Genomic DNA, 27,659 nt, shown 5'->3' with positions numbered 1-27,659 from the left:
TGATCCATAACGTGTTCCATAATTTGACTTCATGCCTAAAATTAGCAACGGTATTTTAAAAACATTTTGCAATAAATACAGGTTCTACAACAAATATAGTACCTGGGGATTTACCTTAATGTAAGAATAATACCCGAATTAGTCACTAAATACAGCGAACGTGTATATATACGCTTTAACAAAGTGATCGTTTATTAAGATATAAAACATCTAAGGCGTCAGGTTTTTACGTTTAAAAGGTATGTCTTTTTTACCAATTCATTATTTTCGTTACTACCATTATTATTTGTTTTGTACGGTACTGATCGTCAAAACCCACACATTCATATACAAAGTAAAGCCTCTGAAAATCAGCATCGTTTGGAAGACTTTTTATTTTGGTTATTGCTGAAAGGGGTAGTTCCTAGAGAGTTGAAGACTTATTTTTAGAAGCATTGTTGATAAAGGAGTTTGTTTTTTTACACAGGGTCGCTCTACAGAAGGTGTTTTCTAATGGAAAATGTATATATCTATAAACAGTTTGCTGATATAAATAATCATTTTACAATATATATTATTATTGTTATATTGGCATTGGTTGGTTCTTACGTTTTGCTCCGCCGAACGTTTAACAAAGTTATCTTTACATTTTTGACAATAAATTAAAAAAAATAGATTCTAAATTAATTAATTAATTTTTTTAAAAAATGTAAGAAACAATAAAAAAATGTATATAAATTAAAAAATATACACGTAATAAACAAATAAATGTTGCAGAATATTGTCCCTATATTTTGGTGAATTATTCTGGCTTGGAAATGTGTTCTTATAGAGTTTTGTTAAATTGTTGAAGTTATTATTAAACAATTTACTAATGATATACAGTAATAAATTTTTCAGTTACAGACTCCTATTCATATTGCGTTAAATGATGAATAACATGTACATTCTTCAGTGAGTTGTGTTGTGAAGAAGGACATATTGGTGTCGTATATCCAAATTCTCTTGTCTTCATGTATTTTATTTATAAAGATATAATTTTACAGGATCAATTCACTGACAAACACCATGACGTCATCAGGACAGGTGATAGATGATGATAGAATATCTCGTATATCAGTTGCCAGCAACGCTGTAGCCGCTATACCGAAGAGTGATCTGACAGAAACTAAAAGTTATGCAGCGCCACCACAAGCTGTAAAAGATGTATTGGAAGCTGTGATGATTTTAGTAGGATACAAAGGGGCTGATTTGGTAATTTATATGAAGGACAATAATCTTAATGCCTTTAATCAGTTCAATTTATGAACAATATGCCTAGTTAATGACTTAAATGTAACACGTCTTATATATTGCGTTAAAGTGACATTATGCCCATACAAGGGTATATATCCTTTTAATTTAATTACCTCATTCGCATAAGATAAATAACTCGCGATGTCCAAGGCATTTTTGTGAATATCCAATTCTTTAAGTTGTTTAAAAAAGAGTACGACAGTCTTTTTATGTTTTAAGCAGATTCATATTTTAAACTAATCGTTTTACAATATTAATAGTTATTGTTCGTCAATCACCATTTTAACAGTCAATCATTTGAAATACTAGTATTAAGTTAATTCAGTTCAAGTTGATAATGAAAACTGAGCATAATGTCACTTTAGTGTATAAAGTTTTCTATCTGTTGTTATAGAGTTAGTGGCTGCAGTACAAACACCACTCCTCAACCGATGAAGTCCAAACTTGGACTTGTCTAGACCAAACCAGTTAAACCTCCCTGGTTCTAGGATAACAAATTGGCTTAGATCATTTCAAGAAATTATCATTCTAGTAAAAGAGGCCATTAGGCCTAAATACTTAACAAAACAATGGCAAGAAAAGGAAATACTCGTTCAAAAAGAAATTTACTTGTTACCGACATATTCAAGCTCATTTCCAGGCATCGTATAACTTATTTTTACACATTGATAGAGTAGTGTACATACTTTTGGTATACAGAAATACATTAGTAATAACGAAGATCATGAAACATGCTACCATACCCTTTATGTATCAGTATTCAGTATATATGTGCTTATTCAGAGATTTTTTTTTATATATTTAAAATGTAATTATATTTCTTTATGTAAAGGACTGGAAAAACATAAAGAAGGTCATAGGGGGAACACAATTTTTGAAGACCATCGGAGATATCGATTATGAAAAGATTTCACAAGAAACTCGTGCGAAGGCTATGAATAAAGTGTCTGAATATTCTCACGAAAGTATTAAGGCAATAAGCAGCGCGACAACAATATTTTATGATTGGGTATGTATATTTTAACGGATTTGATCAGTTGAGTTTAAATCTATTTATTTAGCTTGATTGTGAAACAAGTTCTTGCAACTTATATTGATTTATCACTTTGGAGTCCGCTTCCTGGAACTTATCAGTCATAAGAAGAAACATAGCTGTGACCAGAGTCTTGGGTTGAGAGGCAGGCACCTTAACCACTAGGTCACCGATCTCCTTAACGGTGTTTTATACTTTCGTTATTATAGCCGTCCTTAGGCAGCACATGTTTCATTTTTATAGTGATTAAGTAAGAAATAAAACTTAGCAGTTGCTATAGGGCAGTTAATATGTCACAATTTCAGAGCATAATATGAGTAATATTCTCACAAAGCTTTCGATAAATGTACAACACAGATCTTCTAATCCCTTTTGAAGCATCATTATTTCTAGAGTCAGGATGGCCTGTACTTATATGCACTCTGGCCCGACTCTACATTGTCGGCCGAATAACTTTATATTTTCGTATTGATAAATTAATTGATTTATTTAGATCTAATTAATTAAACTGGGCTGGGGAATTCCATTTCAGTATTCTACAGGTACCAAATACTTAGTATGTAAGTTTTTTTAAATACACCTTAGTACGTTTCATATAAACATAATTTTTATAATATAATGTTTATTTCCAGGTTATAGCAGTAGCTAAGGAATAGCAGAGTGATGTGTTTCACAGAAAACTTGCAATATTGAAATTTCACTGCGGAAGCTTACATACATTGGCACCCAAGGACATTCGTGTAATAAATGCGAAATTATATTATGATGACGACATTCATAAAAACAACAATAATTCTTACAACCGCTCCACTTTTCATTACACATTAATATTTTTGTACCATTTCTATAATTTAATGTAATCTAACACATGTTTCTATTTTAATGTTTGTTATTCTGCGTATAAGAAACTGTTGCATAGCAACAACAAAGATGACGATCAACCCATCTTAATTTTATATTTTGATTAAGTCTTTCTTGTCATAAAATGTGATAAATTCTGTAATAGTGCAATAAAGAGTTTTTCAATGAAACCAAAAGTGTTGTGCTTTTTTTGTTTGTTTGTTGTTTTTTTAAAGTGGACGGATCCACATAAGATCTCTATCTTTGCGCCTAACTGCCTTTATCAGGTCCCGAAGTAGAAATAAAAGCCAGCCGTTTGTGATTATGGTTCATTTCACATGGTACTTTGTCAGTACTTCATTTTTCCAATTTCATTGTGTATACATACGTAATTATACATTTTAACATATTAGAACCAAAGATATATTAAGTTGTCGCACAGTTTGTAATATGATGACTTTCCAGCTTTCCTGGTGGAGGAAGACCGTATTATTTCAGGCAAGAACTGGCCCCATCGACGTTCCGTAAGCTAGCTTGATAGCTCCCTCACATAAAAGAATCTAAAATCCCTTGAGGTTCAAACTGCTATGAAAAATGCTTCAATACTAATGAAACTTGGCACAAATGTTGACTGGACCATAACCTCTGTAACATGATGCTCAATCTTAAATTTCCTGTTACAATGGCAACGGGGGGACGTCTCAAAATTGCCAAAAATCGCTATTTTGCATTGTTTTTTTCCATCAAAACTGATTGCATTGAGATAGAGTAAAAGGCTTTTCAGCGTTGGTTACACGTTACATTAAGATCGTCCTGAGGTCATTTTTAGCCTGTCACATGTCCAAAATTTTCTTGGCGATGAGGGGGACTGTTACCCCCTTCAAACCCCCCAAACAGACGGGGGCACATCCCCCTTCTGGCAACCCCCTGATGTATCTTTTGGATAGGGGGCGGTGCCAAAAAAATGGTCACTTTTTTAACAACATTTCTCAAACGAAAAACAGTGTTTGGGGTCTAAACAGGGCATTTTTTAACTGTTTGAGGCCTCAAAAGGGGGTGGGGGCAAAAAGCCGTCAAAACACGTCTATATGAGGGAAAAGGTTAATGAAACACTCTAAATTGTATAAATTATACTTAAATATCAATGTTTCAATGTGAATTTGTATTATATGATTTGTATATATGAAGGTATTGTTATGATGATGAGATTAATACTCAAGTCTAAAATATATTTCTGTTCTTTTCTGTTCTGTTCATATTTTACTTACCTATATGCCATATTTTCCTTAAGTCATGTGACAATATTGTAATAAATTGATAGAAAATATCATGTTAATAATATTGCGAGAAGTTCAACCCTTACAACAAAAAGACTTTACTGCGATAGTCACGCACTAGAGATATGGTGACGAATAATTCAAAATCAGCCGGTAATCGCGGAGGCATGCACCTTTAACCTGCTGTAACCGGAAGTGACCAGTATGTAGAGCCATGCCAGTCTGCAAATCTGTACATCATGACCTAGTTAAAATATTTTGACGTGACTAAGCTAAATTCTGTGATATTTTAGTTCTAGGTCATATTCTCGCTTCGTAAAGCGAACATATAGCTCATACCCAAAATATCACAATATCTCAGTGCATAGTACAATTAGTTGGACTAAGTATGACCAGGCTCTATACTGTTGGTAGCCCAATTTTTAGAGCTTATAAGTTAATTGGCAATCTGAATAGGCTTTATCTTGATGTTCCAAAAAATGATAATTGGAGTTCCATCAATAGAAGCTGGATTACTAGTAGTACATTAAAGGAATCGAGAAGATTTAAGGTAAATGACCCAAAAATATTGAATGATATGTACCTGACATGAAAAGCACTTCTAAACATTAAAATAACGTCAGTATATATAAGAACTGGAATAAACTCTAATTTACTACACTGATTGGTAAATATTAATTACATTAATTTTTCATTCTTACACAAACCGATGCGAATCAGTAATTATTAATTTGGTGATAGACCTTTAAAGCTGCATGCCTCCAGATAAGCCAAAATATTTCAAGAAAATCAAACTTGAGAAATGATTTTAAGAAGAGTGAAAAGATTCAAGCACTAATTTACATGTAATGTGCGATAAATTACTGATTTTGCAGTATTATTCACCAAATTTCTTTAGCGTGACTAACGCAATAAGGGCTATTTTTGCATATTAGACCTCCTTATGGTAATTTACGTGGAATGTAAGTGCCATTTGCAATGTGTTAATGACTTTCTCTGTTCACTTCACAATATTTTATTTGTATATATATTTTCAAAATGATCATGGAAATTAGCATGAATCTGGAGGCAAGCTGCTTTTAATTATTTCTAATAAGGTATAAAAATTTAGTGCCATCTCATAATATAGTAGATCTATCACTTTAACCTATTCTCAGAAAATAGGTTATGTTTGTTTATGTTAATTAGTAAATAGATCTAGATTCAGGAGACTATTTCGAGTTTCAGCTTCATGTATTAACTAATAACTAGATGCATTATTAGTGCTTAAGAACACTAGGTACAATCGCAACTTTTCGGCGCTTTCCGTCAGTCTTCGGATAAGGATAATATAATATAGTAGATAAAACCCGAGGACATTCCGATTGCACTTGGTACTGCATAAACGGATTACTGCTTGTTGCGAAATCCTCCTCCCCCCAACCCCCCCCCCCGTTGAGCCGAAGCATCATGCACGTACGTGCAGTCTGACCAGCTGGAGGTTCTATACTGTTGGCAGCCTTTTTTTCGTATATTGATATTGAAATAACTTAAAGCTTTAATAGGTTGTTAAAGAAATCATTAACCACATATTCAGCACATTAAGAATTAAAGAGTTGTTTATTGCTTTGATTACTATTAACGTTACCAACATCTTTAAAATACGATAAAAAGATGCATCATGCAACAATCGTATTACAACATACTAGAAGTTTTGCTTAAATAATCTGTACGAAAGTTCATGTGTATTTCTGAAGGTAAAAACTGAGAAAGCCATACTACAATGTCTCTTATTATACCATATAATTTAAACTATTCCACATCTAATAGAATATAAACAATGTACTTTCAGCATTTGCACCACGTGGTGTTCCAATAGATATTATTATTGGATCCAATCTCGTTTTTATTTCCAGAGTCCAACAAGTCCATATCAAATCTATAACACACCCTTTATAGCCTCGTTTCCAGAAGGTTAATTTAAAATGCATATCACACCCTATATAGCCTCGTTTTCATTTCCAGAGTCCATGTAGTCTCATTTTAATTTTTTGAGGTCCAAATCCAAAGTCCAAATCAAATCGTTATTGCAATAGAAGAATCAAAGTTGTGTCAAAATATCAAAAAATTGTAGTGTGAAATAAAAATGTCATTAAACATGGTTATTCATTTGGACTCATACACAGCTGCAAAACCTACATCAGACTCGGATAGCACCCTGTCCATGCTGTGTACTCATTAAATAGAATTCATTATAATACTCAACAATGTATAATAACCTCACAATATTTTCGTTAAGCAAAAAAAAACAACATTTTTTATTAACATGATTTAAAGTATTTAGACTGTAGGAGAACTGAACTAAGAGTAATTCAGAAACAAGAATGACAAAAATAGTTACTGTAATTGCCGCACACTCGCACCTAGGTAGTTATACAAAGTAAATCATAAAGTTGTTGCATGTTGTATTTTGATGATACATTCCCACTGCAAGTTATTTTGTATTCTTGCAAATTTACGTTGTTGGCAACGCTACAAATATTCTCTGATGTTTATTTGATGATTTAAACATGATGTAATTTTGTATTGCTAGCGACAGAAAGTCAAAATGAGTTCTGTAACAAGTTCATGTATAATTTTATTTTGTATGGCTGGATTAAACTTTGCTGGTAAGTAATCACTTATATAAAAACGATGATTTTATTTGTGAAAGCATATGAATGTTACAATTAAAGCATTTGCCCCACACAATTGTCTCATTGGTTCTTTGAACGTTGCTTTCCTTTGTGGGCAATTGCTTTCATTTTCATGCCTCACCTAGGGTGGGGTTCATGCATATTAATTTTGTCGCTGTGCGTCCGTTCCGCTGTCCGCTGCCATGCTGTCACGCTGGTCGTTCATAGACTGACCCAATTTGTTATGTGGACGCGATTAAGAATATTTTGCAAAGTCAGTGGAAAGTGAGAAATGTTATTGAATATTTAATTAAATATTTGTGTCCAACATTTTACTCGAACATAATTCAGTCCATAAGATATCAGTTCTAAATTTATATTCAGTTTTTTTCCTCTTCAGCACAAATTTCAATTAGAGGACAAACATCTTTGGCTGCAGGAGACACATTGATGTTAGTCTGCAATGGAACCGACTTACAAACACCGCTGTCAAATTTAGACTGGTTAAAAAATGACAAGACACTTTCTCCTGACAAGAGAATTTCTATAGCTGTTTCTTCGAAATTATCCGACCGCACTAGAAACGTGTCCAGTAATTTGAGCATATCTCACGTGACTGAACAGGATGCTGGGAGATATACATGCAAAATTTCTAACGAAATGATGGAATTTGTAAACGTTCAAGTAAGCGGAATGGTGTTTACAGGAAGAGTGCCATCAGGTAAATGAATATACGTAAACTTTATCACGTTTTTCATTCATTAAATGTTTTTGTTAGTTAATAAATATATGATAGTGTATTTAAGGAACTCCACTGAGATACAATATGATAATAGAAGCCAGCTGGACACTTTAACACAAAAAGAAATGCCAAAGGTTACCTGAAGAAAGTAGGCTAAGCCCTAAATATGAAATGTCATAAAAGTAGCAAAATGTAAAAAAGAAGTATTTGAGCCGCCTCACGACAAACCAACGTAATGCGTTTGCGACCAGCATGGATCCAGACCAGCCTGCGCATCCGCGCAGTCTGATCAAGATCCATGCTGTTCGCTTACAAATCCTATAGCAAGAAGAGAAACTGAAACTGGATCCATGCTGGTCGCAAACCCATTATGTTGGTTTTGTCATGACGCGGCTCATTTGACTTCCGTATAAAACACTAATTCACCGTGACTGTGCAAATTGTCATAAAAGCAACAGAAGAAAGAGATTGTTTAGGTTATTAGCCAATGAGTATCGTTTTGGAAACTATTAAAGTACATCAAATATAAACGTTTTTACCAGTTTTGTTTTATGTCCAAAGTACTCAGCGAAAAATTATTCTTGTATTTAAAAGAATAAACCGCGAAATAAATATCAACAATTAAGAACTAATAGTAAGTCATTTCATAACATTATTAAATGAGAAAGGTCACGGTTAACGATATTACTGCTCTAGCTGTGTAATTGCATTTCATTTATTTCTTCATCTTTTTTTAATGTTTATATTTGTTTTGTTTTTTTATTCCACAGGGTCCGATGCAATGTCTTTGTCAGCAACAGCGTCGTTACTTCTGGTTTTCACAGTGTTCTTTGGATAAATAGATTGGAACTTATAGGGTCGCCCAAAGTCATATGAGTCGCGTCATGATATAGGGTTTGTAAGCGAACAGCATGGATCCTGATCAGACTGCGCGGATGCGCAGGCTGGTCTGGATCCATGCTGGTCGCAAACGCACTATGTTGGTTTTGTCATGACGCGCTCATACTTATTTCATCGCAAGCCTTATCTTTTGTCATACATTAAAACTATTTAAATCAAGGGGCAGGACGTGAAGTGGTTGCACACTTGGTTCAAGCGAGCGAAATAGTTGCAAACTTGACAAAATGGCGAACACGGCGTGATTTTTTGAAACGGGTGAACGACTTTTTGCCAGGCAAGTGGGTTTCTTTGTTATTTTGAAGTTCATTAGTATGTCTATTCCACAATGCAATATATATGCCACACTCGGTTAAATGTTTCAGCATCCTAGATTCTGTTTTGACGAAGTTATTGAAGATATAAACTGATCATGTAGATATTTTGAAATTTGACATGTGACTGTTCAGGTCGGTTTTTCTCCTAATTTATTCGAATTTGTAAGTTTTGAACTGCATTTAACAATAACAAAATATGTTTCTGTCAATGCTGTACAAATGGTTTAGCGATGAATATCTATTCATTTTTTAAATAATTAGCAATATTAAGGCAATTATACCCGTCCATCTAATAAGAAATATATATATATATACAAATTGTGCATGCGTGCAGATATATCCTAGCACAGGGTCTTTAAAATAGATATAAAACACAATATGCTAAATTGAAGTTCAGTTGTGTTTATCTTCATCATTTTTTCTCCCCGATATACTTCTTTTCTTTTTACAAAGTCTTAGGACATTTTTATATCTTGGCATGACTAACTGTAAAGGAAAAGAAGAAAAAATAGCAACAAACAGCTTTCATTATTGTTCTTTTTTGAGATTTGAAATAAATTTGATTATATAGTAGATAAAACTATATTAACATTGACACAAGGGCATTATTCACATGTTTCTTTAAATTGTTCCTTATTATTGACCTATCGAAACATCTTCCAAATTCCCTAACTCGACCAATGACTTTAAGTAGTTTTGTCACGTATCAGTCAATGTAAATAACCAATCGTATAACATTTATATCCCAAATCCGAAATATTGTAAACAAGCATGTCATTTTAACTTTTGGTTCGTAAAAATATTTTAAGTACATTTACATACTTTATGTCTAAAGCAACTGCTGATCTTTACATACGAAACAAACAAATTAACATTTCTTGTGGTTTTGATAAACTTTGGAAATTTTGCCGAGTAACATTGTATGTGTGCACATGTCCTTATGTTTATGATGAAAATAATTCACTTACATACAACAGAACTCTCACATACGTTTGTTTTGTATGTAGTTTTCATTTGCATTTTACATATGATGACATATTTTAGAATTGAAGTATCAATAAATATTTTTCTATATGCTATTATTTTGTTTGCAGGCTTTTACTGACTATTATAGTATTGACCTGAGAACCATGTAATTTGAAACATAAAGTGCATAATTGTAGTAAAAGAAGAAAGTATAAATAACATTTATAACAAAAACAAGTAACAGAACATAAATGTCAATAATTGCCATTGAAAATAGGTTAATAAATATAACCTTCTACACTCCTTTTTAAAAGTTTTACTATGGATTTCAATAGAATGAGAAGAAGTTTGCAACCAAAAATGCTTGAAGTATAAGCCTGCGACCAAAATGTGCTTGAACAAGATATTTTTGTGTATTGAACGTTATCTTCGGACTTGCGAACTAAACCATTTGTACAGCATTGACAGAAACATATTTTATTATTGTTAAATGCAGTTCAAAACTTACAAATTCGAATAAATTAGGAGAAAAACCGACCAGAACAGTCACATGTCAAATTTCAAAATATCTACATGATCAGTTTATATATTCAATAACTTCGTCAAAACAGAATCTAGGATGCTGAAACCTTTAACCGAGTGTGGCATATATATTGCATTATGGAATAGACATACTAATGAACTTCAAAATAACAAAGAAACCCACTTGCCTGGCAAAAATTCGTTCACCCGTTTCAAAAAATCACGCCGTATTCGCCATTTTGTCAAGTTTGCAACCAATTCGCTCGCTTGAACCAAGTGTGCAACCACTTCACGTCCTGCCCCTTGTAAATGGACAGTTTAAGTGTCAGTGTAAAATATTGTTTTCTTTACAGTTAAGTAGTGATTATCGGATTACCCACGTATATGCCTGTTTTAATGTTGGCAGTCCTATCTATAAAAAGGACACTTTTATACTGTAATAAAAAAAAACAACAACAAATCAAAAAAAGAAATTGTTTCTGTTATACTTGAAAATACTAATGTTAAGTATATACAAATATAATTTGTAGAAAGTGTAAAGTTGGAAAGTCTATACAAATCAATTCATGTGCATGTTTTTATTGGTTTACAAAATGGTATTTTTTCCTTTCTATTTTGGCATCCTTAGCTTGAAACACAATCCTAACATTTCAAGTGGTTGTATCAAATGAACTAATTATGTAACCTTTAAGTAGTAGATAATTTACAATAACAACAAGGCAGCATTATCGCAAAATAGTTCCGTCACAAAAGCTTTTTACAGAGATATGGGTATTATACATATGCATATAGGAGATATGCTCTGGGCAATATCCGGATAATATCTGGATATTTTATCATGTCTAGTGACTTTGACCTTGTAACTATTAACCTATATTACATGTGTCACACTTGTAGCCATGATAGTTATCATTTGTGTTACAATCCATCAATAAATGATGACTAGATTGTCCCTGTATACATCTTCCGTTTTTATCTTAAATTTGACCTCTGTGTGTGACATTGACTTTGGTAGCAAGAACCTGAATTATGCGCGCAATACTTAGCCTTACAATGGTGAATATTTGTGTCAAGTTACATTAAAATCCCTCAATGCATGTAAACAGTTTGCTTCAGACAAGCGTTCTTCAAGGAGCTCTAAGTATGAACTTGACCTTTAACATAGAGACCTGGTTCATGCCCGCGACACGGCTTCTCATAGTGTTGAGCATTTCTATGTAGTTTTAATAAAATAAATTTCCCCATGTGTGTAGGAGATATGCTCCGGACAAAATTGGACGCCGCCCATTCGTCAGGAGCGTTCACTATAATACGACCCGTTTTTAAAACGGGCGTATAGTAAACTTAAAAGAAAAAAGGAGTTGACATTCAGTGTTGATCTAAAATATATACTATGGTGGCTGATTTGTGCCATTCGTGTTTTTGCCCTGCGACCCCGCCAAGCGAAAAGTCGAGAATTAACAAGTTAAAATGGCGAGGGCGCGGAGCAAAAAGTCTCTAGTTAGCGGGGGCGGAGCGAAGTTTAATAAATAAAACTTCGCCCCGCGGAGGCGCGGAACGAGATTTAAGAAATAAAAGGGGGGGGGGGGCGTACCAAAATTTTTAGTTTTATATGTACCATCCACCCATAGTATTTTTGTGCAAATTTGATAAGATTAATCACTTTGTGTACCTATCATAATTTAATAAAGATGCTGAATGACAGGCGTTGTGTTGTTCCTGTTAGGTTGACACACTTATTTATAATCACTATTGGGAAATTGCATGGCAACATATGTGTTTATTCCTTAAGTCTAGTGACGCGTCTGGATAAATACACTCTTTTCATATGTTTCTGATAAATATATAACGTGCGCATGCGTCGGATTCGCTAACACCTAAATTCAAAGCTCATCTAAAATCTTTCTAAACACATCAATTGTCAACTAATATTGTTTATTCCTGACTTGATTTGATAGAAAACTGAAACATACTAGTACTTTCATTCATATTTATTGGGTATTTCACGGGATTAATCGTAAGTAAGTTTTTTTCCCAAGCTATGTAAATTTCCCACCATTGACCTTGACCTTCGTAATTCATATATCAACTTCCGGTTTAGAATTAGAAAATAACCGAAAACAACCAGCTCAAGACATGCTTACAGGTATTTATATTTCTTGTTGTATTGTAGCATGTGCAATTACACTCTTTGGAGTACCTCAGTTTCCAGAAAATGAAAACACATTACTCCATCCCAGACTTTTTAACCAACCAAATAAATACACCCCTCCAAGTTGTATTCATGTAGTCTGATCGTAAACAATCTTAATACAAGATTCAAATACAAAACAAAAGATGAAAAATATACTAATAAGAACTTAAGCCATCTGGTCATCCTGCTACTGTCAATCTCCTGCGATGTTGAGAGTAACCCAGGCCCTGATTTTCCTTGTGTAAGCTGTGACTCCCATGTCACTGATGATGATCCCTCTGTCAATTGTGATAGCTGTGGCAACTGGTTCCACATAGTATGTCAAGTAATAGAAAACACCTGGTATCAACAAATGGCAGAAACAGAAGTATCCTTTGCATGGACATGCACTTTGTGTAATAGTTTAAACCATTCCAACACCAGTTCAAGTATAATATCCATTACCTCACAAAATAGTTTTTTAAGCCTTTCAGATACAAATGTGACCCCATACCCCCACACTAGTACATCCAAACCACAAACTCACAATTATGTTTCGAAAATTAAAATTATCTGTGTAAATTGCCAATCTATTGTGAACAAAAAGCATTAATTTCAAAGTATGATTCTTTCTCAAAACCCTGATGTTGTCACCATAACAGAGTCTTGGCTGAAAAAAGAGCATTTAACATGTGAAATCTTTCTAACATCCCTAGGGTACACAGTCTACCGAAAAGATAGACAAACCGGAAAAGGAGTACTAATACTTGTAAAAAATAACTTTATCTCATGTGAACAACCAAAACTAAGCACTGACTGTGAATTTTATGGGTTAAGGTAGAAATTAAAGGTAACAAACCATTCTACATCGCATCCTACTATAAACCACATGAAAACGACACAAAAAGTACACTTGAATTTGAAAAATCACTAGACTTAACAAGAAATCTTAAAGGCACAAAAATAATTCTAGGAGATTTTAACTTTTCAAAACTTACATGGGACTCAGAACATAACTATTCTTATAAATCTCGCTTTAATTCAAACTCCACTTATGATAAATTTCGTGAAGTCATCGAAAATCATAGCCTTACTCAAATGATAAATGAAAACACAAGACAACACTATTTTAGATCTCTTTTTAATTTCAAACCACACACTTGTCAACAAAACAGAAATAATCCCAGAAATATCAGATCATGACATCATCACAACAAGTGTACACGCAAGACCAATTATAAACAAACAAAAACCAAGAAACTGCCAAATCTACAAAAAAGCTAACTGGCCTGAATTTAAAAATCATATGCAGATATTTAGCCAAGAAATCATACATAAAGTTGATACACTTTCAGTTGAAGAACTATGGACTCAATTTAAATCAACAATTGAAACTGGAATTGCTAAATTTGTTCCAATAAAAAGAATAGGATCAAAAAAATCCCTACCCTGGATAACAAAGGCAATTAAAAAAACTCATGACAAAAAGAGACCATCTATACCAAAAACTAAAAAGACATAAATCAAATCATGAACTTAGGCAAAAATTCAAAAAATGGAAAGCACTCATCAAAACTCAAATCAAAACATCTTACGACCAACACTTAGAACACATATTAGAACTTGATGACAATGATCCCACAGACACCCAAACTAAATTTTCTACTAAAAAACTGTACTCTCACTTAAAAAACTCCAAACAAGATTCCCAAAATGTAACAACTCTCAAATACCAAACAACAGGCTATCTTAAATCACACTTGTTGTGATGATGTCATGATCTGATATTTCTGGGACGGCGTGAGCGGTTCAGTGCTCAGCTGGCTTGATTCATACCTTCGTCCAAGGGGCTGTCGCGTGTGTGTCAACTCGGCGGTCTCAGCTCCACGGCAACTAGAGTGCAGTGTCCCCCAGGGTAGTTGTTTAGGGCCTTAGCTCTACCTAACGTATGCGGGAACCTTGTTTGACGTGATTCCATCTGGATTATCGGTGTATGGATTCGCTGATGACCATACTGCAACCAAACGTTTTAAACCGACTGAAGAAAATAGTGAAATTTCTGCAATCGCTGAATTAGAAAATGGTGCGATTGATATCAACGACTGGATGAACGCTAATAAACTCAAGATGAACTCATCGAAAACAGAATTCATAACATTTGGAAGTTCTCAACAACTCGAAAAGTGTCACCTAAAATCCATTTGTATTAACGGAGATAAGATCAACTCCGAAGAGTCCATTAGATATTTAGGCGCATTTCTAGACCAAACACTAAATTTCAAGGAACATGTCAAACGAAAGTGCCGTACTGCAATGTTAAACTATCTTAGAATAAAACGTATCCGAAAATACCTCACCAAAGAAGCAGCTGAAATACTAGTTATAGCACTCGTAATGTCACACTTGGATTATTGCAATGTCATTCTTTATGGTGTATCCGATTTTGAATTGAAAAAAATGCAACGTATTCAAAACATGTGCGCTAAGTTAGTTCTGCAACGAAAGAAATTTGACAGTTCAAGGCAAGCATTGTTCGACCTTCACTGGCTGTCCATCAAATCTAGAATCGAATATAAAATTCTGACTTTTGTATACAATTGTTCAATCGGTCATGCTCCAAAATACCTTTCTGAACTCCTAACCAAACAAGTACCAAATACCCGACTACGTTTAGCTAAAACCTCTGAGAACTGCTACGTTATTCCATTCAATAAAAGAAAAACATTTAGTGACAGAAGTTTCGGAACTATTGGTCCAAAATTGTGGAATCCGCTGCCATTAGAGTTGAAACAATCTAAAAATATTGATGTATTTAAGAGAAATCTTAAAACACATTTTTTCAGAAAGTTTGAATCACTATTTTAAAATCTGAAATGAGATAAACATGAGTAACGTATAACTGATGACTGACAGTGTGATGAATGTGCAATGTAAATGAATGTTTTATTCTTTTTAATCTATTTGTAATCAAGTTACATGTATGTAAATAATCTTATCTCATGCTACATGTATATCAGTTTTATCATTTTATGGTCTCTAAATTTTTTTAAAAATATGTTAATTGGAATTGCATGTAAAAGCTTTTATTTCATTTGATGTTGATCCACATATTCTTATGCATTCACAATTTTATTCTTATTATATTATATGTACTGTACAACGCCGTTGAATATTGTTAAATAGAAACAGGCGTTTAATTAAATAAAAAGTTTCAAGTTTCAAGTTTCTTAAATCAAACAACCGCGACAAGGCCAATATATTGAACACGCAGTTCCAATCAGTTTTCTCCAGTGCCTCTCCACTGTCTCTAAAACAAACTTACATGCAAAAACTTTATTACCTTGACCCCAAAAAATACTGTAAATACCCTCAAATGAATGATATATCTGTCAGCAAAAATGGGGTGCTGAAACTTCTTGCCAACTTAAAGATAGATAAAGCTGCAGGCCCAGACCTTATTCGGCCGGTTGTCCTCAAAGAACTGAGGAATGAAATCACAGATATCATCACAATTCTATTCCAAAAATCTTTATCCTCTGGTACAATTCCCTTTGACTGGACCAAAGCCTATGTTTGCCCTATTTACAAAAAAGGTGACAGCACAGATCCAGCCATCGATTTCATTAACAAGTATCCTTTGCAAAACGCTCGAACACATTGTCGCCTCAAATCTCTCTTCACACTGCAGTAATCACAACATTCTCTTCGACCTTCAACATGGCTTAAGGGAGAAACGCTTATGAAACACAGCTTATTGAACTAACAGACTCCCTTGTCAACAACATCTCAGTAGGGAAACAAACAGATTTTATTCTCCTTGACTTTAGCAAAGCCTTTGATAAAGTAAATCATCGTAAACTTCTCCTTACCCTTCAAGAAAACGGTGTCTCCACACAAATTCTCAATTGGACACGTTCCTTCCTGATAGGTCGGAGCCAAACTGTTGTACTGGAAGATGATCACTCTACAGAAGTTCCTGTAAACTCTGGTGTCCCCCAAGGCTCTGTCCTCGGCCCGCTCTGCTTTCTGATCTACATTAATGAACTTTCATCTTCTGTCTCCAAGTCTCAAATTCGCCTCTTTGCTTACGACACTGTGGTTTACATTACCATAAACTCGTCCTCAGACTCACAATCCCTTCAGGGGGATCTTAATAAGATGCAAATCTGGGAAAGGGAGTGGGACATGGAATTCAACCCCTCAAAATGTCAAGTCCTTCACATCACTAAAAACAAAAAAGTCATCAACAACAAGTACTTCCTTCATGGCCAAGCTTTAACACCAGTTCCTAGCTCAAAATACCGTGGCATTGACTTGTCCACAGACATAAACTACAACACACATATCTCAAGAATTACATCAAATGCAAACAAAACCCTAGGATTCATAAATCGAAATATCAATACAAAAAATGAAAAAGTAAAACAACTAGCTTATAAATCCCTAGTAAGACCCCAGTTAGAATACGCATCAACTGTTTGGAGCCCCTACACACAATCAAACATAAAAAAATAGAGATGGTCCAAAGACGAGCGATACGCTGAGTAAAACAGGATTACTCCCCTTTGTCATCAGTTACAGCCATGCAGAAAGATCTTGGCTGGCGTTCTCTCGAGCATCGCAGACTAGACTTTAGACTTATTATGTTTTTTTAAAATTTACCATAATCTAGTAGCCATTAGCCTTCCCACCTACATTAAAACTCCATCAAGGCTTACTAGACATATGCATCCCCTCTCTCTTAGGAAAATACAGGTTACATCAGACTAATATATACTAATAAAAATATTTTAATAATGACTAGAAGTTTTCAATGTCTCTCACTGTCCTGATCATGTTCATTTTCAGGTTTTACTTTCTCTCACACCTTTTACTAACACATCCGACGCGCACAATTTCCTGCCTATAACAATCGCGAGAGGGGTTGGCAGTATTCAGAGATAGATAGATAGAATATTTCGGTGAAAGACAATTGAACTGGCTAAAGGTTTATCCAAATCAAGAATATTAGAGGTCAAATTTGATCGTGAATACATACAATCCAATTAAAAAATGTACATTTTAATAATGCATGAAATAATTTTATTTTATATAAATGCCTTTTAGTGATCTACACCCGGTTTAAGGGATACAAAAAGGGCATACTTTCGAGAAATTTTCAGTATGTTTTGTTGTGCTTTAAAACCACAAGCTTCGGATGAGTAAAATAAATAAAGAAATAATAATAAACCAAACTTAAGAGATTTTTAAGGAAATGTATAACTATTCACAAGGCAGATGTATTAAGCAAAATATAACAGCATTTATTTATTTATCACCAAAATATTTTAAAACGATAACGTACAGGGTAAAAAAGAAATTTTCTGCATGTTTTGATAAGTAATGGGCAATTATTGTTGATAGTACATACCTTGGGGTAGACTAAATCATTTAATCAACTTTGCTCATTATTTTCCTATAAACTAACACATATCTGGAGGCGTGCTGCTTTAAGAAATATTACAGAAAAAAACCTGTATCAATTACATATTTACAATCGGAATTCAGTCTAAATTTAATTCTACCCGGGTATTTCAATATCAACAAAAGTAAATGATTACAAAAGAACTGGGCTACTTTTATCGACCTAATATCCTACCATATAACTATCAGTGTAATGTAGAACTTTAAAACCAAATCTTTTCAGCATTTAAATCAGATCAAAGATTTAATTATCTCAAAATAGTTATAAATCCTTATATATGGTGGCTACCATCTAAACAACACATCACTTAAAAATAATTCAATTTGAGTACGAGAAAACATTTTGAAAGCGGCCTTATAGAATAAATATGAATATATACATGACTAATTATGATCGATAATTTGACCTCGTGATATATTTCAAAGTTTATATTGCAAATATATATACGTATATATTGGGAATTTACCTGAATGGGAGAAAAATACCCGAATTAGTCACTGAATACAGCGAGTTAACTTGTATATAATAGCTTTCATGAAGTGATTTTTAATTCAGAAACGTTAGACGTTCAGGTTAAACATTCCGAAGGTAAGACATTTATAATTCCTTCATTGCCTCTTTCAAATGTTTTCTTGAGAGTGTAATTTATTGTCAAAATCCAAACCTAAGGATATTCCTATACAGTCACAGAAACTTTATAGCGTCAGTGTACTTTATGGCTAAAATAGTTTTGGAAATAACAGGACATGGGATATAATCATAATAAAATGTACTTTTGTAGTTCGCAGTGGTCTCAATATTTCGAAAGTTTATACTGTAGGGATTTACATAACAAGCAAATTATTACTCTTGTCTTGAATATTTTTATTCTTCTTGAAGTCTTAAAGTACATTTTTCACAAGTTCGATAGTCGTGAAATATTTTGTCATGCAGCTTGAAGTGAACAAAACTTTTAATGGAAATGGATTCTAACTAATTGCGAACATTTTATGAAATGTTCGGTATGATATGACATCAAGTAGTGTAGGAGTCTCATTTTACATAACTTTTACTGCTGAATATCTGTCATATTTCACTCTGTCTTTCCAAAGAAGAGGATCGTTTTGAGTTTGTTGAAAATACAAAAAAGAAAAATGCCATTAAACTAGATCATGTATATTCTTAATATGACTTTTACAGGATCAATTCACTATAAAACAAGATGACGTCATCAGGACAGGTGATAGATGATGATAGAATATCTCGTATATCAGTTGCCAGCAACGCTGTAGCCCTTATACCGAAGAAAGATCTGACAGAAACTAAAAGTTTTGCAAACCCACCCCAAGCTGTAAAAGATGTATTGGAAGCTGTGATGATTTTACTAGGACACAAAGGGGCTGATTTGGTACATGTTTTCTTTTTTAATCAATTACTGATGTCACAACCTTAATTGAATGAAAAGGATTAATTGATGAAAGTAAGAAACGTATTCTAAAATGAAATTCATTTTGAAACGGATTATGTGATATGAGAGACATTCATAACTCATTAATGTTTTGCTTGCAGTCAATGACTAATAATAACTAGTCTGATTACTACACAAGTACTGTAATAAAGTAAAATGGCATGCTATCATTCTTGTCACATGATCATATAACAATCTGATATCTATATACTACAAAGTTTCATCGTAATTATGCAGCATTTTCCAATGTACGATGACATAGAGGTGACATTTGCAGTATTATTTTATATTGTGGCCTCTATGTGCCATTTCCTACCATATGTTCTGTTTTCAATACCAGCTTGGAAATCGTATTACCTGTACTGCGATAATAATCACGCCCATGTAAATATTGTTAACGTTACATGTTTTAATGGTCATATTATATGACATACACTGGTCTTACTTAAAAGTATATTTATTTACAGGAATGGAGAAATATACAAAAGGCGCTAGGGGGATCATCGTTTCTGAAGGTCATAGGGGATGTCGATTATGATAAGATTTCGCAAGAAACTCGTGCGAAGGCTATGAATAAAGTGTCTGAATATTCGCACGAAAGTATTATGAAAAACAGCAAGGCGGCGACAATATTTTATGACTGGGTATGTTTACTTTAAGTCAAATAGATTGTAAACACAAGCGTAAACATATAAATTAGAAATCAAAACTCTATATTTTTCCGTATCATACGCTCAAACCATATAAATGTAAGACATGGTACTGGTGAAGTTGAAGCTCCTCGGCTATTATTTACTAAAGACGGATTGACAGTAGTTCTACCACGCAGTTTTATTTAAAGAAATCTTTGATAATGTTTAGCAAATGTATAATATTAAAAAGTATATTAATGTGGTACTGTAATACTTTTATCTTTAAACTTACTAAATAAAGATGCACATTCACTCGATAGATTGGAATAAACTTAACATCTCCTACCATTTAGTGATGTCAAGTACGTTTGTGCTATATACATGTACATTTACTTTTTACCGGTTATAGTTAAAATACTTTTTCATATGACATTTACATATAAAAGCACAGCAATTTTTTCTTTTCGTATGTGTGTGTCATTTAAACAAAAAGATGTACATAAATAAACTTATTTTCTTTTCAGGTTATAGCAGTATCGAAAGAATAAAGAAAATACGATTCAAACATAATAAAAAGAGCGGTCTACTCACGCTGCAGAAGAATACATGCACATACATGTCCAGCCAACTTAATTGATTATGCATGATGCCATAATTGACGTTATAATAATCATGACGTAATTTACCATAAACATTGTTGTTTTTAAATTTCATCCCAATAAAATAAGCATATCAAAAATCGTTTCTTTATTATTCTATCGTTAGTAAAATGTTAGACTAAGTGTAACATATAAATTACTGTTAAGTGTTAATTACTTGTGCATTGATGATAATAATTGTCTTTATATTTAAATAACTGATGAATCAATGCAAGTGTACTTTTTAAACTTAGATATTTTGCATGTTTTTAAATGTACGACACAAGCAATGGATACAATAAATCTGTAGTATCATTATAGGCTTGGATCAGAGATATATACATGTCTCTGTTTGAATCAAATAATTCAGAAATTCTTTTTGTATGGTTGGTTGAGTTGTCGGGTAGTTGGGTTTTAAGTTTTACAAGTGGTGGATGGCCACTGGTGACCTTTTGTGCATTTGAAATATCAACTTTCTAAATAGCTATGATAGAATTAAAAGTGCCTAGCGAGATTTGAAAACACAGCCGTGTAGAAACCGTTGAAAATCTTAATCAGAGCTAGATGCCATTCAAAAATTGGAAACGGTTATCCGAATATCGTTCCACTTCCCTTCTTTTGAAGACTAACTAGCCGTGGTTATCTTCCTTGGATGCGCAATAAATTGCGCAGAAAAAACTACCGAAAACGTCTTTAAATGCATGTTTACATCAAAGAAACTGTCCTGTTTGAATTTCGTACTAAGAACTCGTCTGTGATTGATAATACTATTCTTGTTAACTTCTTGGAGGACATGTACTTATTAACTCATCTCACTTTTTTCAAATGTACAGTGCTTTATACCTCGCTGCAGTCTGTCAAATGAAAATTAAAGTAGCATGCCTTCAGATTCAAACAATTTTTCATGCAAATTTTGAAAATATATTTCAAAGTAGTAAAATATTGTGAAGTGAACAAAGATAGTAATTTGCATATTGCAAACAGCTCTTACAATCCATTTTAATTAATATCCAAAATGAGGCCAAAATATGCAAAGACTGACCTTACTGAATGATTTTTTCTATTTTATATACCTTTTTCTGGTAACAGTAAGAGAGCTCCATCATTTAATACAAGGTCCTCATCTCAGCAACGACACTGTTCACATAAAAAAGATACAATTGCAACATCACTACTGTAAAATCAACGCTAACCTTCTCCTAGGAAGGTTGTAGGACAGGGTGGACAGTGAAACAGGCGGACCGTATGTTTGGACGGGGCGGACGATATTTTGGGACAGGGCAGACCTTGCATGTGAAGGTCAATGATTTAATTTACACTCTTAATTGAAGTAAAAAAAAATGTAAAAAATCAAAACATTTCTTCCTTTTTTTTCGAATATTCATATTCCTTTTTCAATGTTCGAATATTCGGTAGTGTTTTGAATATTCGAATATAGCTAATATTCCTGGCCCTATAAAATACCATAAAACATATAAATCGGTTGTGTGTTAGAATTTTTATAGAGGTTACTGGTATTTCACTTTAAAATATTTTTAATAGGCGATCTTTTTAAACAATGGTTTGCTAGTAAAATTGCCTTTTTGACACCAACTAATGTTTTCATTGAAATGATAAAATTTAGATACATTTAACACTAAAGTTGAGACAAATCCTAAAAGATGTCATGTGGCATCTTCGCCGCATGTGGCATATATTGAATTAGATATTACGTCTTATATCGCCCTTTAAAGTTGACAAATGACAATATATGGTAACAAGCCACAACGCTTCATATAAAATATTTCAACAAACCAAAACGCTTGATATAAAACATGACTACTGGCAATAATCCTAGGTACCTGATATAAACATGGCAATTTCTTAAAAAGCTTGATGCAAGATATACGGAATATTATGTTGTAGTAGCTTTCTGAGGCTTTGTATTTTTCTACGAGCAGCGGTCGAAAATTGATATCTCGCGAGACCGAAGGTCGAGCGAGATATCAATTTTCCAACGCTGCGAGTAGAAAAATACATAGTCTCAGAAAGCTACTACAACATAATTTTCCTTTTATTATATACCTTTTCGTTTTATTAAGAAAATGAAATGTAGTTGTCAAGAAATAAATTCAGGACTGACGGATGAATACGTAATTCTTACAAACTGGCCACGCCTTTAATAATTTTGGTTCCCGTTTCCAAATGCAACGTTATACAAAGCTAAGATCGGAACCAACGTCAAAAATAGTCCGGCACTTCCATATATGGTACCGTATTTGTCACTAACATAATACGGAAATTTCTATCCGTTGAAGCGTATTTGCGCTTCAATATTTGCGTGTATTTTAGGGAGAAAATGTATAGGTATATAATAAATATGGTTATAAGCCTTAATGCTTTATACAATACATGACGATACGCTCCAATATTTAATAAAATTCATGCAACAGGGAACCTTCAACAGGCTACAACGCCTGATACGAAAACTGGCAGTTAGCCCTTGAACTTGATACAAAACGTAGTCAATTACCCACACAGCTTAATGCTAGACATGGCAAAATCTGCAATGGTCGATAATATACATGGCAATAAGGCGCAACGGTCATAATGGGCCAAAGCGCTTGATGCCGTAAAGAAAAGGGTCAAATCTTGTAAATGGCATACGTCACCAGAAAAAAAATTAAACTTTGCAGAATATTATGTTTTTTTTTCTCTCTTTTAGCTGCAGTCATAACCAGTACAACATTGAGAGTAGCAAATTCATTAAGTTGAAAACATCAGCATAAAAATAATTTATAAAAAATCAACGCCAAACTTATTAGACGCTGTTAAAAAATAAAAATATTCGCTACACTTTTCAGATTAATATAATTATGCTCAAACTGAAAACTGTTTCATTGAACTCTTCATGATCTTTTCATAGTTTTAGAACACGATAAAAGACGCACTCATACAACGAGAAAATAATCTGTGGTTAACGATCTCTGAAGAAAGGTAATGACCATAAGAAATGTGTGCAAGCCTGTAAGCAGGGGAGACAACATTTCCGTGCATAAAACAGTAAATTGTATAATATGAATTGTCCCCCTTAGAAGTAAACTCTGGCAATTCACGCATTTTATGTTTGTATTTTATATCTGATATATACATGTATGTTTACATGTAGCCTATAGATAATACTTTTATAAATAAATAAATAATAAATGAAAGATGGTGTTTGCGATTTTGCACATTACAGACAAAACATGAAGACACACATTACAATGCAGTATTGGTCATTATTAAATATGTGACCTCATTGTTTAAACTTACCCGTTTTTAATAATCGATAGAGATTGAAATATAATATAATAATTTATTAATCTTAAGTTTAAATTGCTAATATATTTTCATATCGGGACTTTACCTTAATATTAGGATAATACCCGAATTAGTCACATTGATTTATAGTGTTACATGTAAACATATAAACAAAGTGACCGTTTGTTCATAATACGTTTATTCATAAAACTTTTAACAGGTAAGACAATTTCAGACTTTGTTTCGTGTAGATCGTTTCAGATATCATTCATAGTCAAGATATTTAAACATGGTACATAAGGTTTGTGACGTTTCTTTTCATTAGATAATCGTGACGTATATATTATTAGTTATAAAGATTGTTGACATGTTATATGGCCCTATATAAACGGTTATTTAGTAATATTTCACAAGTCGCTATTCGAGGGTTATATTGCAAACAACCGTTTATATCATAAATTATCTATTGACTTCAGTATATATTCATAGGTCCATAAACATATGATTCTGATACACATACAAACACAATGTCCAATTATTACAGTTACAAATAAATATAAATGCCACGAAACAAACCAAATCAAAGTTTATTTATTCATAAAGATGTATTTTAGAATCCGCATCTAGTAAACAAGATGGCATCATCAGGACAGGTGATAGATGATGATAGAATATCTCGTATATCAGTTGCCAGCAACGCTGTAGCCGCTATACCGAAGACTCACTCTGACAGAAACTAAAAGTTTTGCAGCACCACCACAAGCTGTAAAAGATGTGTTGGAAGCTGTCATGATTTTGCTAGGATACAAAGAAATGGTATTTTACGTGTTTTCTGGCATTTTTAAGTGTTGAAAATTGAATACCGCTCAAGACGGTGCTAGTGGGTGTGAGGGTTGTTGCAATTTGTTATTATTCCTCATGTACAGACTCATTCAAACAGAGCGTGCAAGTTTCAAGTAATTTTGCGGATTCTAAAGCTTCTGACGGTTAACTTTTTCCTGATATTTATATTATTTTATAATTTACTCACAATGAAATTAACACAAATGATAATATGTTTTTTTTTTTAAATATTTATTAGTAAACCTTGAAGAGGCACTTCAAAATTGAATAAAACAGTAGTTTCAACATTTAATCCTGCGGCATATGACTTTTATGCATTCTTTAGTCTATAATTCAAGTGTGAATTTGAAAAAATAAGGCTGTGTTTTAACAATAATTACGTGTTCTGAATATAACTCATAATTTGCTCTAAGTTCTTGGTGATACCGAGTATTTTTTTGTTGCTTTACTTAAGATATTTATATGAAATAACGTCTTTTTGCACAAAGTATTACTAGAAATAAAGTAAAAAAACAAACCGTTAAACAACGAGAAAAATAGAATCTTACATTTTTGTAAAATAACAAAACAGAACAAAACCTTCATTACTGTTATAAATACCTAGTATATCATGATATGAAACATAAATTCCGTGTAGCAAGTACATTTTCTGTTTCTTTCTTAAAAATGAAAAGTCGTTTACTTAGTTTTGATATTTTCTACAAATGATTAAAATTTGTGTACTGATTAAAATTATTAATGAATAAACAATGTGTTTACCCTATAATAAGGTAAAATGGTATCATGTCATTCTTGTCATGTGACCATATTGCCGTAAGCTCGTGCAGTATGCTTTCAGGCTTCAGTCTTAATTCAATGAATCTTCATCCACAGGGATGGAGGAATGTACAAAAGACTCTAGGTGCACCCCAGTCGTTTCTGAAGGCCAATGAAGATGTCGATTATGAAAAGATTCCACAAGAAACTCGTGCGAAGGCCTTGAATAAAGTATCTAAATATTCTCACGAAATCATCAAGAATAACAGCAAGGCAGTGGCAATATTCTATGACTGGGTATGCTTATATATAATGAGTATTTTAAGCAGATATATCGTTATAGTAAGCTGTAAAATAGTAAAAGTACATTAGGAGATACTAAACCTCATTTACATAGGTATTGTCTAGCAACGATTAACACACACTTATTGATAAATTGATGCTGAGTTTTAAGTTAAACCTAAACTTTAAAGGTCAAATGGCGCCTTTTCGCCTGAGCGTTTGGTAAGACTGCTGAATAGCATCCATACCTGAAAGAGTCCAATGTCACTGGCGGGATTCGAACGGACACAATTTTACTATTACTTTAATTGTATCAGGACGCAATTCTACTATTGAAATTGTTGTTCATTTGTCTTTTTGGTGGGTTTGTTTGCGTGTTTTTGTTTTTGTGTGTATGTGTTTTTTGTTTGTTGTTGTTTTTTGTTTGTTTGTTGTTGTTTTTTGTTTGTTTTCCTTCGTGATCATTGCCACTAAATATGTAGACAGAATACTGCTTAACAGGCCTGTGCGATTGTGTGCTATATAGCCCATGCTTTCAAAGTCTCTTTCTTACAGTTTAATTTTTATATTATGCAATCGTTTACAGTAATTCCTTTTTTATATGCATTCATATTTCTTTTAAACATATTAACAACATATATACTTATTTCTTTTTTCAGGTTATAGCAGTATGCAATGAATAACAGATTAATGGTACATACAAAATAACATTTCCTATTTTTGAAAGAGCTGTTTACTAGTTCTGTAACTGAATACATAAATATGCATATATTTATATATTGCAAACATTATATAAATAACACATGGGTTTGTTGGTAACAGTAAAAAATATCATCCCGAGGAAAATACTGTTATCCGAGGCGTAGCCGAGGGTAACAGTATTTTTACGAGGGATGATATTTTTACTGTTACTCACAAACCCATGTGTTATTTATTTTATTACCCCGAACAAAAATACTGTGATGATCTGAAATTGTCAACTAAATCTAACTGAAACAAAAATAAACCAAGAGTAACAATAACTAAACTGTCCTTATACCTTTTAAGTTTTAGTGTACTTTAGGCCTACTTGAGAAGTTTTCTTTTTCTTTTATTCTTTAAGCAAGAGATGATATCTACAAATCATAAACATACAATAAGCTAGGTTTTATTTTGAATACAAAACACTAACCCATTTACACGGTTATGATCTGTGAAATCTGATCCTTCTGCATCCAGAATATTCTTCACAATGGTTTTTGACAAAGTGCATTTAGAAAATAACGATGATATCCTACAGATGTCTGTCACCAACTCTATCTGTAACGTTTCACTGGTTAAAATTGTTAAAATTATCCTTTGTTACATGCTTTAACTGTCTGCATTGTTCCAGTTTGACACAAAATTCTTTACATTACAATTACTTCCGTTGAAAACGGATATTTCCTGTTGACTATTCAACAAAAAGATATTTTATACGCGAAATGAACTCTAGGGTGCAAAGAACTAAATTTTATGAAAGTAATAGTTACTTCGGTGATGCCCTATCGTCGAAAATAAGAATGAATCGAGAAAAAAATGGCGGCCATTTTATTTCATTTTATTTAGAAAATAGACCACGTGACCAGATTTTATACTGT

General features: G+C 33.1%; 2 protein-coding genes across 6 annotated transcripts; both read left to right on the top strand.

Moving 5' to 3' along the window:
• Positions 1–36: 36 nt before the first annotated feature.
• LOC132728491 (dynein axonemal heavy chain 10-like) lies at positions 37–20,976 on the top strand. 5 transcript variants are annotated; one of them, XM_060714125.1, is made up of 4 exons: positions 37–239; positions 19,340–19,547; positions 20,075–20,251; positions 20,764–20,976. In XM_060714125.1, exons 2-4 carry the CDS (start codon positions 19,362–19,364, stop codon positions 20,785–20,787), a joined length of 387 nt encoding a protein of 128 aa, XP_060570108.1. In that variant the 5' UTR covers positions 37–239; positions 19,340–19,361; the 3' UTR covers positions 20,788–20,976. The 5 variants fall into 5 exon arrangements, with proteins under 5 accessions (XP_060570108.1, XP_060570106.1, XP_060570107.1 ...); XM_060714123.1 differs by lacking the exons at positions 19,340–19,547; positions 20,075–20,251; positions 20,764–20,976 and adding exons at positions 1,026–1,233; positions 2,108–2,284; positions 2,941–3,339 and having other exon boundaries at positions 55–239; XM_060714124.1 differs by lacking the exon at positions 37–239 and adding an exon at positions 18,597–18,748.
• Positions 6,881–8,939, top strand: LOC132728490 (leucine-rich repeats and immunoglobulin-like domains protein 1). Its single transcript, XM_060714122.1, has 3 exons — positions 6,881–7,073; positions 7,480–7,800; positions 8,592–8,939. Exons 1-3 carry the CDS (start codon positions 7,013–7,015, stop codon positions 8,657–8,659), a joined length of 450 nt encoding a protein of 149 aa, XP_060570105.1. The 5' UTR covers positions 6,881–7,012; the 3' UTR covers positions 8,660–8,939.
• Positions 20,977–27,659: the final 6,683 nt, after the last annotated feature.

Source organism: Ruditapes philippinarum, unplaced genomic scaffold (assembly GCF_026571515.1).
Source record: "Ruditapes philippinarum isolate M1 unplaced genomic scaffold, ASM2657151v2 ctg527_1_1_1_1, whole genome shotgun sequence".
Taxonomy (NCBI): Eukaryota; Metazoa; Mollusca; class Bivalvia; order Venerida; family Veneridae; genus Ruditapes; species Ruditapes philippinarum.
Note: the sequence above shows the minus strand (reverse complement) of the source record. Positions and strands in the feature narration are given on the sequence as shown.

What these genes read in the sequence shown, in the direction of transcription:
- LOC132728490 (XM_060714122.1), top strand. Translation starts at nt 7,013, where the DNA reads ATGAGTTCTGTAACAAGTTCATGTATAATTTTATTTTGTATGGCTGGA. An exon ending in GGCTGGATTAAACTTTGCTG is followed by an intron (nt 7,074 to 7,479) that starts GTAAGTAATCAC and finishes TTTCCTCTTCAG; the next exon opens with CACAAATTTCAATTAGAGGA. An exon ending in TACAGGAAGAGTGCCATCAG is followed by an intron (nt 7,801 to 8,591) that starts GTAAATGAATAT and finishes TTTATTCCACAG; the next exon opens with GGTCCGATGCAATGTCTTTG.
- LOC132728491 (XM_060714125.1), top strand. Translation starts at nt 19,362, where the DNA reads ATGACGTCATCAGGACAGGTGATAGATGATGATAGAATATCTCGTATA. An exon ending in GACACAAAGGGGCTGATTTG is followed by an intron (nt 19,548 to 20,074) that starts GTACATGTTTTC and finishes ATTTATTTACAG; the next exon opens with GAATGGAGAAATATACAAAA. An exon ending in CGACAATATTTTATGACTGG is followed by an intron (nt 20,252 to 20,763) that starts GTATGTTTACTT and finishes TTTTCTTTTCAG; the next exon opens with GTTATAGCAGTATCGAAAGA.